Source organism: Aythya fuligula, chromosome 2 (assembly GCF_009819795.1).
Source record: "Aythya fuligula isolate bAytFul2 chromosome 2, bAytFul2.pri, whole genome shotgun sequence".
NCBI lineage: Eukaryota > Metazoa > Chordata > Aves > Anseriformes > Anatidae > Aythya > Aythya fuligula.
The window spans coordinates 19,396,550-19,411,048 of record NC_045560.1 but is presented as its reverse complement, the minus strand read 5'-3'; the positions used below and the strand labels follow the sequence as shown (position 1 = coordinate 19,411,048).

Here is a 14,499-nt window from a genome sequence, read left to right as displayed (position 1 = left end):
GGCAGCCGTCGGGCCGCAGCCGGGCTGCGCGGGGCGCGGAGCGGGACCCGCAAAGCTGCGGGGCCGCCACCCCCGGTGCGGGACGGCTGCGGGGCACCCCGGCTGGCCGCGCCGGGGCGGAGGGAGAGCGGCCGCGGCCGGAGCCCCGGGGACCACCGCGCCCCGAGGCCTCGCTGGCAGCGGCGAGGGCCGGCAGAGGCGAGGCTGGCGCCGAGAGGGATGGATGGCTACGAGGCTGCCATTTTGTCTCTTTTTAGCGGGTTGCCTTTCCCCTCCGCCGGAGAACCGGGGCTCTGCGGAGCCCTCCCTCGGCCCCGCCGCTCCCCGCGGGGAGGCTCCCGGCCCCGGCGGCCTCCCCAGCCCCGGCGGCCTCCCCGGCCGCAGGCTCCCGTCGCCACCTCGGCGCTAGGTGCTCGGGGTTTGCAGGCTGTTCAGCTGATTTGTTGCTAATAGCAACCACACGACAGCGATTCGCAGCCTTTCCTGCTGCCGGTGCCTCTCCTTACACCTCCGGCCGCGGCTCGGGATGCAGCCGGGAGGCTCCGCGCTCCCTCCCGGGCGAGGACGGGGCAAGGAGGACGGGGCGGGCGAAATGGGGTTTGCCAAATCCAGCCTCCCCTCCCCTCCTTCAGCTCGGCTCGGCTCGGCTCGGCTCGGCTCGCATTGTCTGGGCGCATTGTTGGGAGCTGCCAGCGGCACGGGTGGGTGCAGCGCTCGCCTTGCTGCCTATGGAGATGCGGGCAGCGCCCAGCGCCGAGCCAGAGCGCACCCTCCCCCGGAGCAACAGACACAAAGGAAGACCTCGTTCCTTTCAGCTGCCCAGAATAAATTAAGCTCCGGCTTTCAGTTTTGGACCGTCCCAAAAATATTTGTTATTTTTTTTCTCTCTCTCTCTTTTTTTTTTTTTTTTTTTTCTTTAATGGTACTGCACAAGCGCTGGCGGTTCCGCAGGAAACCAGAGGTGCAACCATCTGCGTGTGGTAAAAAAAGGCTCAGCCCCAACCAGCTGATATTTCCTGGTCCCATCCTGCAAGCCAACCCGAAATATTTTTGTCCTTTCCCAGTTTCTTTCTCCCTTTACGATTTTTTCTCCTGCCTTTGCCCAGCGCGGTGGCGACGCGCTGATCCCCACCAGCCAAACCCGCGCCGGGGCAAATGCCAGCTCTAGTGCCAGCGTCGTCTTCTTCGGTGAATAAAAAGGAGAATTCCCTTCTCTAGAGGGTCTGAAGAGCCCCGACGTCTCTACCTTGCCCCCCCAGAACTAGTTTGCTCGCTAGGAAGGTCCCGCAAATGAACGCCGATGCCCGAAGCCCGGAGCGGGGTCCCCGCAGCACCGCGGGACCCGAAGGCACCGTGCGGGGAGCAGGGAGGGGACCCCGCGGCCACGCTAAAGCCAAGCGGTGGCAAAGCCAACCCTGAACCGGCAAATGAAGCCATCCAGCCCAGCGATTCGAATATTTTACCTTTATATCTCAGACTGGGGTCTACCCCTGTTATCCGTAGGTGCTCAGGACGACACCCCGAGCTCAGCACGCCTTCGTGGGAGCACTTGATCATCGTACCTTCCCTCCGCTCGAGAACCTTTCCACGCGTAACCCCTCGCCCCCCCCCCCCCCCCCGCTTTCCGAAAGCCCAGCGCTCCGACCTCGGAGCCCCGGGGGAAACCCGAGGGGCGGGCGCGTTGCCTTCCCACCGAGCACACGCGGGCGGGCGAGCGGGGGCTGAAACCCTCACTTTTACCACCCCCGGCCCCGTGCTGAGAGCCTCCAGCAGCAGCAGCAGCACGCCCAAACGCTTCGCCCGGTGTTTCCCGAGCGGCACCCGGCGGACGCCCCGTCGGGGCAGGGCGGGCGCGGGGGGGGTCCCGCAGCCGGCAGGACGAGGGGTGAGCCAGGGGAGGGTCGGGGACCCCTCGCCCCTCGGTGTCAAGCCTCCCCCTTCACGCCCTCGCGGTGGAAAAGCGGTGAAATCCCTCTTTTCGGGAAATAAAGAGGCCGTCGAGGGGCGGCGGGCGCGGCTTCAGCCCCCGACGTGCCCCGCAGCGCCTCGGCAGACTCGCGTGGGGGCCGGCCTCTCCCACGAGTGGGGCCCAGACACTTGTTGCTTCGCGGCTCGGCAAGCCCTTGGGGAGACCCTCGGCACCCCTCAGCCCCCAGAACCCCCGTGAATAGCTCTGCCCTTCCCCGGCTTTGGGAAAATGATTTTTCCCCGCGTGGGTAATACTGGCCGCATTTCCCAGCGAACCAAAGGCTGGGATTAAAGCGCGCCCAGCAGCGAGCGAGCACACGTTTATTTGGATAACTGCTCCCCGATCCCCTGCCCTCCTGTTTGTTTTTTAAGCCGACGTGTGGAGGAACACGACCGGCCGAAGGATCCGGCTCTGCTGCTGCTGAGCACCCCAGCAGCGTGCAGTGCGCTCTCCCCACTACGTCATTTCCATCAATGATTTTCCGTCCTCGGTACTTTTTTTTTTTTTTTTTTTTTTTTTTTTTTTTGCGAGAAGAGGTGACATTTCCGTAGACCGCATTTGCATGGTGTTTATCCCTCATTATTATTATTAACCACGCCAGCAGCCTCCCGGTATCAAGCAACGAAATGTCGCAGCGAGTTTTGGAGGTGCTCCGGGTGCGTGTGCTTGCTCCGCTTACCCGAGCATCGGGCTTAATTAGGCAGATAAATCAATTTATCTGAAATCGACACATCTGTTTTTTTTTTTTTTTTTTCCTAAACTCTGGAAGCAATTCATCACCGTTTGTTTATTTATTTTATTTTATTTTTTTATTTAACTTAAGAACAGAAATAAGTATAAAGAAATGTGTTTAACAGCTGTTCCCCTCTCAAGTACACATGGTGATAATTTCCCAAAATATTTTCTGTGACAAACGACCTTCTCCCCGATCTGATTTAATTTGTCTCATTTATTTGAGAAGAGCACCGCATCGCCTTTTTTGTTTGTTTGCTCAAAGAGTGATTTTTTTTTTTTTTTCGCATTAAATCCTCCTGGAAACACGTGGCTCATTTCGGTGTACAACCTTCTTCACTCTTTTTTTTTTTTTTTTTTTTTTTTTTTTTTTTCAGCTGAGCAAAAATGGGGATTATTTACGCAAACCGGACCGATTTCTCAGACTTCTGCAAAGTTTTACAACGCGGCTGAAGTCACGGCTCCCTTTCGGCTTTAAGCCCAAACTTTGCCCTGCCTGTCGAATAATGCCTCCGCACAGGGCGAGGCGCCAGGTTCGGGCGATTCGCAGCTCTGCACAACAAAATTCCAGCCCGTGAAATCAGGAGGACGCTGCGAGGCAGGGGGTGGGTACAAAAAGGGACATTTTTCTTTGAGTCCTGCCTCTCGGTTCCCCTCGGAGCAGCCGGCTCGGGAGCGGGGCTCCCCGGGCTCTTGGTTTACCAGCACCCAGCGCCCTGGGATCGCCCGCAAAAGAGAGCGGAGCGGGTGCGGAGCCTGTCCCCATCCTCCTCCCCAGAGCCGGCGTCTCATTTTTTCCGCCTCGCCGTCCTCATCGGTTGCTCGGAGGGGCTGCAGGGTTAAATCTGCCCGGAGATGTCCCCGTGCTCTGGCCGCAGGGTTTGTACCCGGTGGCGAACCCGCAGCGGCGTGCGGGAATTGGAAGCCTGTGCCTGGGCGCTGCGGCGGAATGAGCCGCCTCTGAGCCAAAAAAAATATATATATATAAAAAAGAAAATAAAAATCAAAATCCAAGTGCTGCCGTTGTGGGTTTTCCCGCAAGCAGCGGCTGTGCCCGGCCGAGGGCTCCCCCCGCGGGGTCGGGCGGTGCCCACGCGTGTCCCCAAGGTCCCTCTCCGGGGTCCCGCGGGCTCCTGGGCGTGGGGGGGCGCGGGGTCGAGCCCTTCCCGTCCCGCAGCGCCCCCACTGCAGCCCACGAGGGGGTGCGGGGGCTGCGCGGCCCCACGCGGGGCCCCGAGTCACGCGTGGGCCGCAGCGGCTGCGGGGATCCCCCGGGGAACCGCAGCGACGGCGTGTGTGTGTGGGGGGGAAATAAAAAAGGCTCCGTAGCGCGGCGGTGCCTCCCCTTTTACCCTTTTCTTACTTTTTGTCCCCCGGGGGGGCGGCCCGGGGCGGCGGGAGGGCGATGGGGTCCCGCGGGTGCTGCCCTTTCCCATCCCAATCCCATCCCATCTGACCCCATATTAACCCTGTCCCCATCCCATCCCCTTCTCATCCCATTCCATCCCCGTCCTATCCCTGCCCCCATCTCATCCTATCCCCATCCCATCACCATCCTATCCCTGTCCCCATTCCCATACTAATCCCAATCCCAATCCCAATCCCATCCCCTTCTCCATCCTAATCCCATTCCCCATCCTATACCCATCCCCATCCTCATCCCATCCTATCCCCATCCCACCCCCATCCTATCCCCATCCCCATTCCACCAACATCCCCATCCTAATCCTATCCTCATCCCATTCCCACTCCCACCCCCATCCTATCCCATCCCCATCCCGTCCCCATCCCTTCCCTATCCCAATCCTATCCCTACCCCAAACCCTATCCCACCCCTATCCCCATCCCATCCCCATCCCAAACCTTAACCCATCCCAAATCCCATCCCGTCCCTATCCTGTTCTCATCCCACCCCCACCCCAAACCCTATCCCATCCCCATCCCATTCCCATCCCTATCCCAAACCCTATATCACCCCCATCTCATCCCATCCCCATCCCCATCCCCATCCCCATCCCAAACCCTATCCAATCCCCATCCCACCCCTATCCCATCCCCATCCCATCCCACCCCCCCCACCCCAACCCCCTCCCCCCTATGGGGCTCCCCCCTCTCTCTCAGCCCCCCCCCCGTCCAGGATGGGCTCGGAGCGGGGCGGGGCGGGCGCGCTGACGTCACGGGCGGCGGCGAGGCCACGCCCCCCTCTCCCTCAGCCGCGCGGCTTCCGCCCGGTTGCCATGGAGACGGGTACACAGCGCGGCCCTGCGCGGCCGCGGGGCCTCCGCCATGAGCCAGCGGCAGGTGCTGCAAGGTAGGGCCGGGACGGGGACACGGGGACGCGGGGATGGGGACACCGGGACACGGGGACACGGGGCTCAGCCGCTCACCCGGCGCTGCCCCCCGCAGTGTTCGAGCAGTACCAGCGCGCCCGGACGCAGTTCGTGCAGGCGGTGGCCGAGCTGTCCGCCAGGCCGCAGAACGCCGAGAGCCTGAGGAGCGCAGGTACCTGGGGGGGTGTGAGGGGGGCTGTGAGGGGTTGTGGGGGGCCGTGAGGGGCCGTGGGGGGCTGTGTGGGGCTATAGGGGGCCGTGGGGGGCTGTGGGGGGCTGTGAGGGGCCGTGAGGGGCTGTGGGGGGCTGTGAGGGGCCGTGAGGGGCCGTGAGGGGCTGTGGGGGGCTGTGAGGGGCCGTGGGGGGCCGTGGGGGGCCGTGGGGGCCCGACCCCCGCGGGCCGTGAGGGGCTGACCCCAGGTCCCCCCTCGGCCGTGCCCGCAGCCCCGCTTCTCCTCCGGCTTCTCCTCCTCCGGTTCCCTCTATCCCAGCTCCTCGGAGGGGTTTCCGCGGTGTTCCGGGAGTTGCCGGCTCGCAGAGGACGGCGTGCACCAAAAGCAGCTGGTTCTGTGCTGCCCCTGGGAGTTGTTCAGAGATCCCTGCGTGCTCCTCGCCGGCCGCTCTGCTCGGCTCGGCTCGGCTCGGCACGGGCTCGCTTCTGCCGAGCCGGGGATGCTGCGGGAGAGCGGCTGTGCCGTGCTGCTGGCGGCCCCGCTCCGATCCCCCAGGTCCCTGAGCTTAACCGAGGACAAAGAGGTGCTCCGAAGTTAATCACCTGCCAGGCACCAAGGCAGAGCGCTGTAAATCCGTAGTGGCTTTGCCATATGGTGTCCACGAGCTGATTGTGTTTTGCTTCGTCCCGATTTTGTTTTCAGTGCCTGCCTCCCAGCGCTTGCGAAGCTCTCGGTCTAGCCTGAGAGACAAACAAACAACCAGAAAAAGAAAAGCAGTCGCGTAAATACTTTCGGGTTTCGGGTGTTGTGATTGCAGCTCGCTGTTAAAATAGTTCTGCTGAAAATCGATCGCTTGCATCCTTGGTAAGGAAACGTTTGCATGGGTTATGGGAGTGACACGCTGCCGCCAGGCCTTTTGGATTGCCTTGTGCTGCTTCTCGGTTTTGTTTGAATCTTTCAGTGAGATAATGCCACTGCTTTAATTTATACAAATCATCCCCATTTACCAAAGCGACATCTTGGCCGTAGGAACAGATTGCGTCGTATTTGTAAGAAGAGGTCCCTCTGTGGCCATTTACAGTTGTGGGTTTTGTCTGTTCGCAGACAGAGGTCCCATTCAGGCACAGTTCGTACAGTTTGGTGTTTTAAAAACGGCAAAAAACTTCTATTTTAAGAGAGCAATCAAACAATCAAAGTGTCAAGCTAATTTTACTTCCGTTGTATTTCATGATCTTAAAATAATTGTCTGATGCAGTCTGGTGGGTAGCTTTGCTTTAGAACCGATGTGTTGCTCGTGCAGAGGAAATAATCGTTCTGAGGCCTGGAACTATTCCGTGCACAGCCAGTGCTGGTCTGGGAGTTCACTTTGCAAGGATCAGGCTCTGGGGTCATGATGTGGAAATGTGCCTTTGTGAGCCAAGAAGGATGGTGAGCAGCAGTCCAGTGCTGAGCTGCTTCCCTCTGGGTTTTGAATAGATTTTCAGATGGTAGAAAAGAGGGGAAAGTCTGCAAATGTAGGGTTTCCTATTGCAATTAATTTGAGTGGCTGAGGCCCACAAATATTTTACCTTGTTCCCCCAACCTAAGCTTTTAAACTTAGTTATGATGATATAATTAAAATCATAACTGTTGGTTTTGACCTTTTTGGGATGTGCTAGAAACAGGTTTCAAAACCTCCCTCTAAACGAAACGCGATTAAGTGCTTTAAAAATGACTAATGCAAATATGTAGAGGCATTGCTTTGTCTAGCAGGATAACTGGCATGCCTTTTGTGGTCTTGGTCCAGCGAGCTCTGTAGCAGTGGTTTGAGAAGGAAAGATGTCTGTCTACACACGCATCTCCGTATAAATCCATACGTAATAGGACTGGGGGGCTGATTTCATATTCTGGCAAAGAAAGTTAATTATTCCTTAGGGAGACGGCTGTTTTAAGAAGATGCAGAAAGTCTTTGCCTGCTGTCATTTTCCATTAGCTTCAGGAGTCGGGAGCACTTGGTGGGGTTCTCCTGTTGGATCTCAGAGGCTGTTGGGGTTCAGCCTTTTCCCAGCTGAAGCAGAAGGCAAGATTTCAAAGACTTGAATTCGAACCAAATTAAGCCCTCAAAATGTGTTGAAGTGTATTCGTGTGTTACTGGCCTTGGTTTATATTCCTGGTTAGCCAGAGTTCAGGCTGGAGACTGTGAAATATCAGTGCTCAAGGCATAAAGCATTTGGTTCTATTTGAGAAGTAATTTTGGTAAATACTTCATATCTTTTAAGTAGTAGTTTGAGATCATCTCGTTCTGCTCGGAGTTTTCTTTGGACATGAAGCTGACACTGTGCAAGATGGAAGCATGTTTAAAAAATGATTCGTCACTACGCTGCAAGCCCTGCTTTCGTGGCATGAAAGCAGGCACGGTGCTGTTGTTGCAGATGAGGAGGCAGCATAAGAGGGAGCAAGTGGCCAGGGTGGGGGTGAAAGTTTCTCCTACTGGTTTGGCTGTTGAGAAATGTTGTGGCACCATTCCTGTGGTGTGCCCTCCATATAATCTGCGGGGGATGCTAGTGGGGAGGGAGCCAAGTGGAAAACCACCTCCTTCCAGTGCCTCTTCTGAGGCTGCTCTGTCTAACCAAGCTCTGGAGCTGCCTTTGCACTCACACCCCAGAGGTGGCTGTAACCAGGGAACCGCAAGCTGGCCCTGGGCTCCCTGGCACGCTTCCAAAGCACTGGCTCTGCCTGTACAAGAATGTCCAGGAGGTTTTGTTCCTGGGAGCTCAGCAGCTTGCTTGTGACAGGGAAATGCAAGGAATGATCAGAGAAATTCCTTTTTCGTTCCTGTTTGTTTTCAAACAGCTCTCGCTTCGTGCTGCTATGTTTTTGTTAAGGTTGTTCCTTCTGATTAAATACCTCTATGAATAATGACTGCAAGATTTTTGTTTTGAATCCTTAATTAACGGATATGTGGAAAAAAAAAATCCCAAACTCCTAAACCTCTTCTGTTTGGTAAATGTAAGCTCCGAACAATGACAGATGCTTCATTTATCAAGTCTCATTTCTGGAGGACACCTGACTGATGGGAGAAGCTGCTGTGACAGTAGCAGCTGTAAACATGTTCTTTAGAAGCAAATCTATCCCTCTGGCAGCTACAGCCCATGGTGTTTGGTACTGTAATGCGTCATCAAGCCCCGTATCCTCTACTAGAAACCAACTGTTTTTACTTAGAGCAGCAGGTGAGCTTGAGCCCTCTTTCTTGCACTGAGATTCAGGCAGCTTTCGGTTTTGTAGAAAGCTTAGGAGAAAATCTGAGCTGGTTCCAGGATGTTTCTGCAACTGTAGTCACTGAGAGTCTCTGTCTGCTTCCTTCATCTGACTTGGGAAGTGCAGCAGTCTGTAAATCCCCCCTTAGAAATAGGTACTATTTTTTTTGGAAGCATTTATGATTCAGTATTAATAAATGCATCGAAATAAGACTTGCACGACTTCTGGATATTCATTTTTGTGTTCTCCCATAGTAAGAATTAAATATTTGTTTATTCATTTTTGCGTTACAGCTGGTGGTGCTGGGGTCATTGCTTTTAATGTTTGTGTTTAAGGATGTGACTGGGATTAAGAAACAGTTTTAGTTCAGCCATTTTGAGTTTGACTCTTAAAGTAGTTCAAAGTCAGCCTTTCTTGGGGCTGATCACACTCTTCAGCGTAACAGCTGGGGAAGGAATAGAGAAAAACAAGTCTGGGATATGGACAAAGAAACTGGAAGCTGTGTGGTCTAGCAGTCTGCGTGGTGTTGTCCCTGGACTGCATGTGCTGGCACCCTGCACACCTGGGAGTGCTTCTCGTTTCTGCCAGGGTTTTGTTTTAACACCTTGAGCAGATTTCTTCCAGTTCTCTGTTCCTTGGCCTTACCTACTTGCTGGTCAGTCTCCAGAGCTCAGCGAGACAAGTTCCAGAGTGTCAGTGTGATGATGGACGCCACCTCAAACCCTTGTGGCATGGCAGGCTTCCTTCTTCTTCGTGGTCTCGTCCCTTTGCAGCTGAAGGGCCATGTCGTGCAGGTTAGTTCTCGCCCAGCCCCAGAGCTCCTCCACTGGTCCCAGGTTTTAAATGCTGTGTTCCCCAAGCCTTGGAGTTGTTTTAGAAGCCTTTATTTTTATAAGTGGATATGCATGGGTGGGCTCCACTGCCCCCACGTAGCCAGTTCCAACGCTTGGGCTCAAGCACCCTGTGTTGTGAAGGATGCACTTATCCTCCTTGTTGTTTTGGGGTAGAAGCTTTCTTGAGCTTTAGTGAGAGGAGAAATAGAAGCATAGTGGGTGGGGAAGTAGAAGCACGCAGCGTGGGGAGGAAGGCAGAAGGCAGACTTTGGAGTTGTAACAGGCTAAGTGAGGAGAGTGGCGTTCCCCAAAGCCTGGCGGTGCGGTTGTGCCTGGTGAGGGAAAGTACCAGAGAGATGACAAAGGAGGAGAAAGTAAACGTATCTGAGGCCAGGGGACTGCCTTTTGCTGTAAGTCAGTCAACTAAAAGCTCAACTGCTGTGGGATTCCCCCCCTCCTCTGCTCCTGGCCTGTCGGAGACTTGCAGGTAGGAAATTCAGCGAGAGAACTTGTCGGCAACTTCTTCACAGATGGCAATCAAGAAGCAGCAGCTCCTTGCGACCACCTTGGCTTTGGTGTGGCTGTGAAGAACTGTGTGGTGACCACTTACTAGCTCTTTGAGCAGTGTTTTCAGCAACTCAGCCCTCTTGAAACAGGATTAGTTCTGGTCCATCAATGCCGGAACAGCCAAATTAGCTTTTAAGGAGGAGAGACTTACTGCTGCTTGTTCCTTCAGAGTTCTCCAGCCCGGCTGCTGCACCCAACCTGCATCATGCTCCACCATCTGGCAACTGCTTGATGAATTACTCAGTTACCCAGAGTCTCTGTTATCCAACTGTGTTTGTGCTCCCTTTGATATCTGAAGGACTGCAGTTGTGTTGTGCAAAGATGGGTCCTTTCTCAGGGGCGAGTCATGCTGGAGGAGTCAGTGCTTGAGATGTGCATCATGCATGGGCCATGGAAGGGACTGTGCCAAGATGAGTGAGTACGAAAGCTCTTTCTCACCGTTCTGGGAAGCCTTCTTTCAAGTCCCCAGCTTAAACTTTGCTATTTCTAGGAAGGGATTGGTGCTGGCGTGAGACAGAAATAAGCTTGCACTTCATTTCCTTGTCAAATCATCTGAATCAACGTCAGGAGTCCTGAAAACAAGGTGGTACAATGAGTGTTGGAGCATTAGTGTTAGCTCAGAGAATGTACAACTTAAAGGTCAGCATCTTCAAGATAAGAGTATGTCAGGAGATAATAGCAGTGTAGATTTTTTTTTTTTTTTTTGCACATTTGCATTTTAAAATGGAAATAAATATTGTTTTTGAGGAAGGAGAATGGGGTAGAGGCGGCCATCTTCAGGTGCAAAAAAAAGAGAGAATTTGAAACTCAGAGTGATGTTACTCTGACTTGTTTCAAGTTTCTGAAGTCCCTGACTTCAGGTTTCATTCAGGCTCTGCAGGAGGTAGCGAAGGAGAGTAGGTGGCTTCTGCCTGACTTTCAGGTATTTCTCCCCTCCTCCCCCAAAAAAAGCCAAAATAACCGAAGTCTACTATTTCCAGAGTGATGACTGTTTGGCTATGGAAACTTGGAATGAAAAAACTTGGGATCTGCCACTGCCTTGAGCATGCTTTTTTCTTTTTTTTTCTCCCCCCAGAGAGGCAGCAGCCAGCACTTGCTTGCTAAAAGAAAGTGCATCAGGCCTGGGCACAACAGCTCCACTTGAGAAGTGTGCTAAGGGTGATTCAGCTGCTAAGTGTGTCATTCTTTGAAACAATTCTGAGTGGGAAACTGAGGATGGAAAGGGGAATCGGTCCTTGCCTGAGGTCAGTCAAGGTTGTGTGATGCAAGAGAGAATATTTGGCAGGAATTCTTTGTTACCCTGTTTCTGAGTTGCTCGTGGGAACTCTTCCAAAACAAATCTAGTCTAATGGTCTAAACGCCTTATTTTGTAGTTTACTTTGTGTTGCTGCCTTTGAATTAGACTTAATGGATTTCCTACTTCTGTCACGAGAGGCTCGTTTACGATAACCAAAGAGTTCTCCTAAAATTTTGGGCAGCAATATGCTGCTGTCCCTGCTCTGTATGGCTCTACATCAGAGGAAGCTGTTGGATGTTTCTTACCTCTTTTACCTGAAAATACTGACAGGAATGCTGGCTCGGACTTCTTTGGAGGAGAAAATTAGACTTTGCTCTAGACTGGGCAGTCAAAAGGAAGGAAGAGGTTGACTAGAGGAGCTCACCAAATGCAGCGGCTGTCTCAGGTGAGAGCAGCTGGTTGGGCCCAGGGCAGGAAAGCTTCCTTCTGTCGGGCTTGTTGGTCCTTACCAGCGCCGTCTTCAAAAGCTGTAGAAGGAAAGGTTGTCTTTGCTTTCTGTAGGTGTTTAAATGGAGACCCCGTCTCTTGGAATTGACTCTTCTAAGTGCTGTAGGGAGAAATACTCTATTTACTGAGGTTGTAAATATGAAAATAAAATAAATGAAAATCATGAATGAAATGAAAACTGCTCAAGCAGTCTGTCTTGCTGAGGAGTCAGATTGAGATGATGGATATCATCGTGATGCAGAGAAAGGAATTGGTTGCAGAGAATGTGAGAAATGGAGGTAGAAGCTTTTAATTATGCTCAATGCCCAGGCATAATTTAGGTCTATATGATTCTCTCAATTTTCAGTTAATTTGATGTCAACGTATGGCTTGTACAGCAACAAGAATTGATTTTTCTTTTTCTTGTTCCACCAAAGCTCCTGTCATAATGATTACTTGTTCACTGTCTTTTCTTTCATTCAGACATCACTTTGGGGAAAATACATTCTCCTTGAGAATCAGTACAGTTTCTCTTCCTTTCTAAATCTTTTTCATCCATTCACTGCTCTATCAGCCTTGCTTTAGCATTTTGTGTATTTTCTTCCAGCAGTAACTCCCATTTTCATCTTTCACTTTTCAACTCTTTCCTCACCTTCAGTTGCATCAGCTGAAATAGTTTGTCATCTGAAATGTCATCATCAAGCTTTACGTGCTTTGTACCACAATGAAATGATTGGTGCTGGGCATGGCGAGGCGATGATGCTTGGAAGCATTTTCAGGCTGAAGGCTTTTTAGCATGTTCTAAAAGTGAAGTCTGAATTAGCTCATCTTGAAAATACAAATCAGAGAAATCTCCTATTTAGAAAAAACTCAAAGCTCGTGTACATGTGAACTTTCTTGCATGGGGTTTTACATTTTGCAGTGTTTAGGCATGCTGTGCAGGCTAGAAACACATCATGTTGTCTGGAGCTAGCTCGTGGGATCCCCTGCTGTACATTCATTCTGGTCTGTTTAAATTTCACTGAATTTTGAGCCCGCCTTGGTGTGCCACCTTGGCTTTTTTTTAGGGGCAGAACACTCACTACATGCTGAGGTGTCCCTTCTTTCCCAACCCCTTCTAATAGGCTCTTCAGTCTCTCTTTTTTTTTTTTTTTTTTTTTTTTTAAATCAAGCTTTATTGATATCAAAAAGTAAATCTTGTTTTTGTATGATCTCACTTTAAGGGCTCAAATGTACGACAAATGCAAATGTCAGTCCAAGCCTCCGGACTGGAGGCTTTTCAGTAAAGCAGGAACAGTGCAAAGAGCTGGAGCAGCATGAGCTCCTGTAGGAATTTCAGCAGGTGTTTGACCATGCAGCTCATGTTAGAGGGAAGGACAAGAAAATGCTTTCCTGTACGGGATGCAGGTGACTTCTAGAAGATTACCTCACTGTAGATGATATATGGTATTGGCAAATATTGCACGCTTTTCTGTCTTTTTTTTTTTTTTTTTTTTTTTTTTTTTTTAACTTTTAATTTGTCCTATGATGTTCTTAGTCTATTTTAATATGAAGTGTAACTTACTATTGAGGCAGTACCTGCCATTTGGAAGAGTTTGTGAGAAGGTATCAACACGAAGGTCACAATCCTAAATAGTGCTTCCTGCGAAGTGCTGAATGAAGTCACATTGGTCTTACAACACTGGAGGAGCCACCTTTGTCTGCTGCTGCCCAGGAGGCCTCTTTCAGGTACCACTGGTGTTGACAGGAAGGTGTGAGCAGGTACCAGCGAAACCACAGACCTATTTCCATAGTCTCTACATGTACATGTTGAATTAGTCGCTGCAGGGCCATTTTTGGTGTTCCTGTAGCGTTATTAAGACATCACAATTTCATTTCCCTTTTCTTGTGTGTCCCCATAAGACCTGTGGTGTTTTGTCTTGTGAACATCCTGAAGGCTGCACCCACCATGGCTGAGCAGCTTCTGGTTGTGGTGCTGACCTTCCCAAAACAAACTCATCAGTGGTCAGCGTGGCCTCCACGGTTCCTTGTCTCTCCTGCTCTCTCTATCTCTTTCTTAAAGCCAACAGTGGATTATTAGGTTTTCTTCTTGCTGGGAGTACTTTGGTTATAACTTAACATTAATGTTCCCTGTGAGAATTGCCCTGCTGCTCAATTACTTTTTTTGGGTCTTTTTTTAAGGGTGCCCTTCTATACAGAAGTATGCTCTGGGCATGAATAACTTCCATCCCTTTCAACTATTCCTTGCTCTAAGCTTTTCCTTCTCAGTTCAACATCTTAGTGCCATCTGCCATTAGGCAGTGATCCTACTGTTGTGGGACCGTTGCACCAAAAGACCTTTGTTTGGCCCTCAAGAAGGGAAGTCTTGCTTTCTTCCATGCTAAGCTAGGTAATTTTTATCTGACTCAAACAAATGTAGTAGAAAGCGCAAAGAACGGAGGCAGCTCATACGGAAATTTTTAACTGCAGCTCTGGTGTTGGTGTCCTGGTATAGCACTTTTGCAGCCCCAGAGAGCATTGCTTTCTGGTTGAGCTATGAAGCTCAGAAGTACTAATTCCTGCATCTGGCTGTTAGAGGGACCCTGCTGTCACAGAACTGCGACACAAGCAATGTTCGCTTTATCATTTGTCACCTTACAAATGATGATCTTTATGTAACCACACGTATCTTGCTTATATCCCTACAGCACAGTCTTGGTTTAACTGTAGGAGTAGCTTCCATGTACAGAGTGCTCAGCTTTGGTCATTTGGTCATCCTTGTTGCTTTTTATTGAACCTTTTCCAGTTCTACTCTAGGGAAGGGAATTAAATGCAGAATGGATTTATACAATCGCTTAGTGATGGGCTCTATTTTGGCATCTCCTCATTTCTATATAATACTGAATACCCTATATACTTCTGTATGTATAGTGGTGTTTTTTTTTTTTTTTTTTTT

At 51.4% G+C, this 14,499-nt stretch overlaps 1 protein-coding gene across 2 annotated transcripts in view; it reads left to right on the top strand.

The window, feature by feature from the left end:
• The first annotated feature begins 4,961 nt into the window (after window positions 1-4,961).
• Window positions 4,962-14,499, top strand: part of SPAG6 (sperm associated antigen 6) — a 37,731-nt gene continuing 28,193 nt past the window's right edge. Inside the window, exons 1-2 of one of the 2 annotated variants that reach the window (XM_032183284.1) lie at window positions 4,981-5,012; window positions 5,108-5,203. In XM_032183284.1, the coding sequence (XP_032039175.1) occupies window positions 4,988-5,012; window positions 5,108-5,203 (121 nt within the window). In that variant the 5' untranslated portion in view covers window positions 4,981-4,987. Of the gene's footprint in view, window positions 5,013-5,107; window positions 5,204-14,499 lie in introns of both variants that reach the window. The other variant, XM_032183285.1, reaches the window with a different exon arrangement.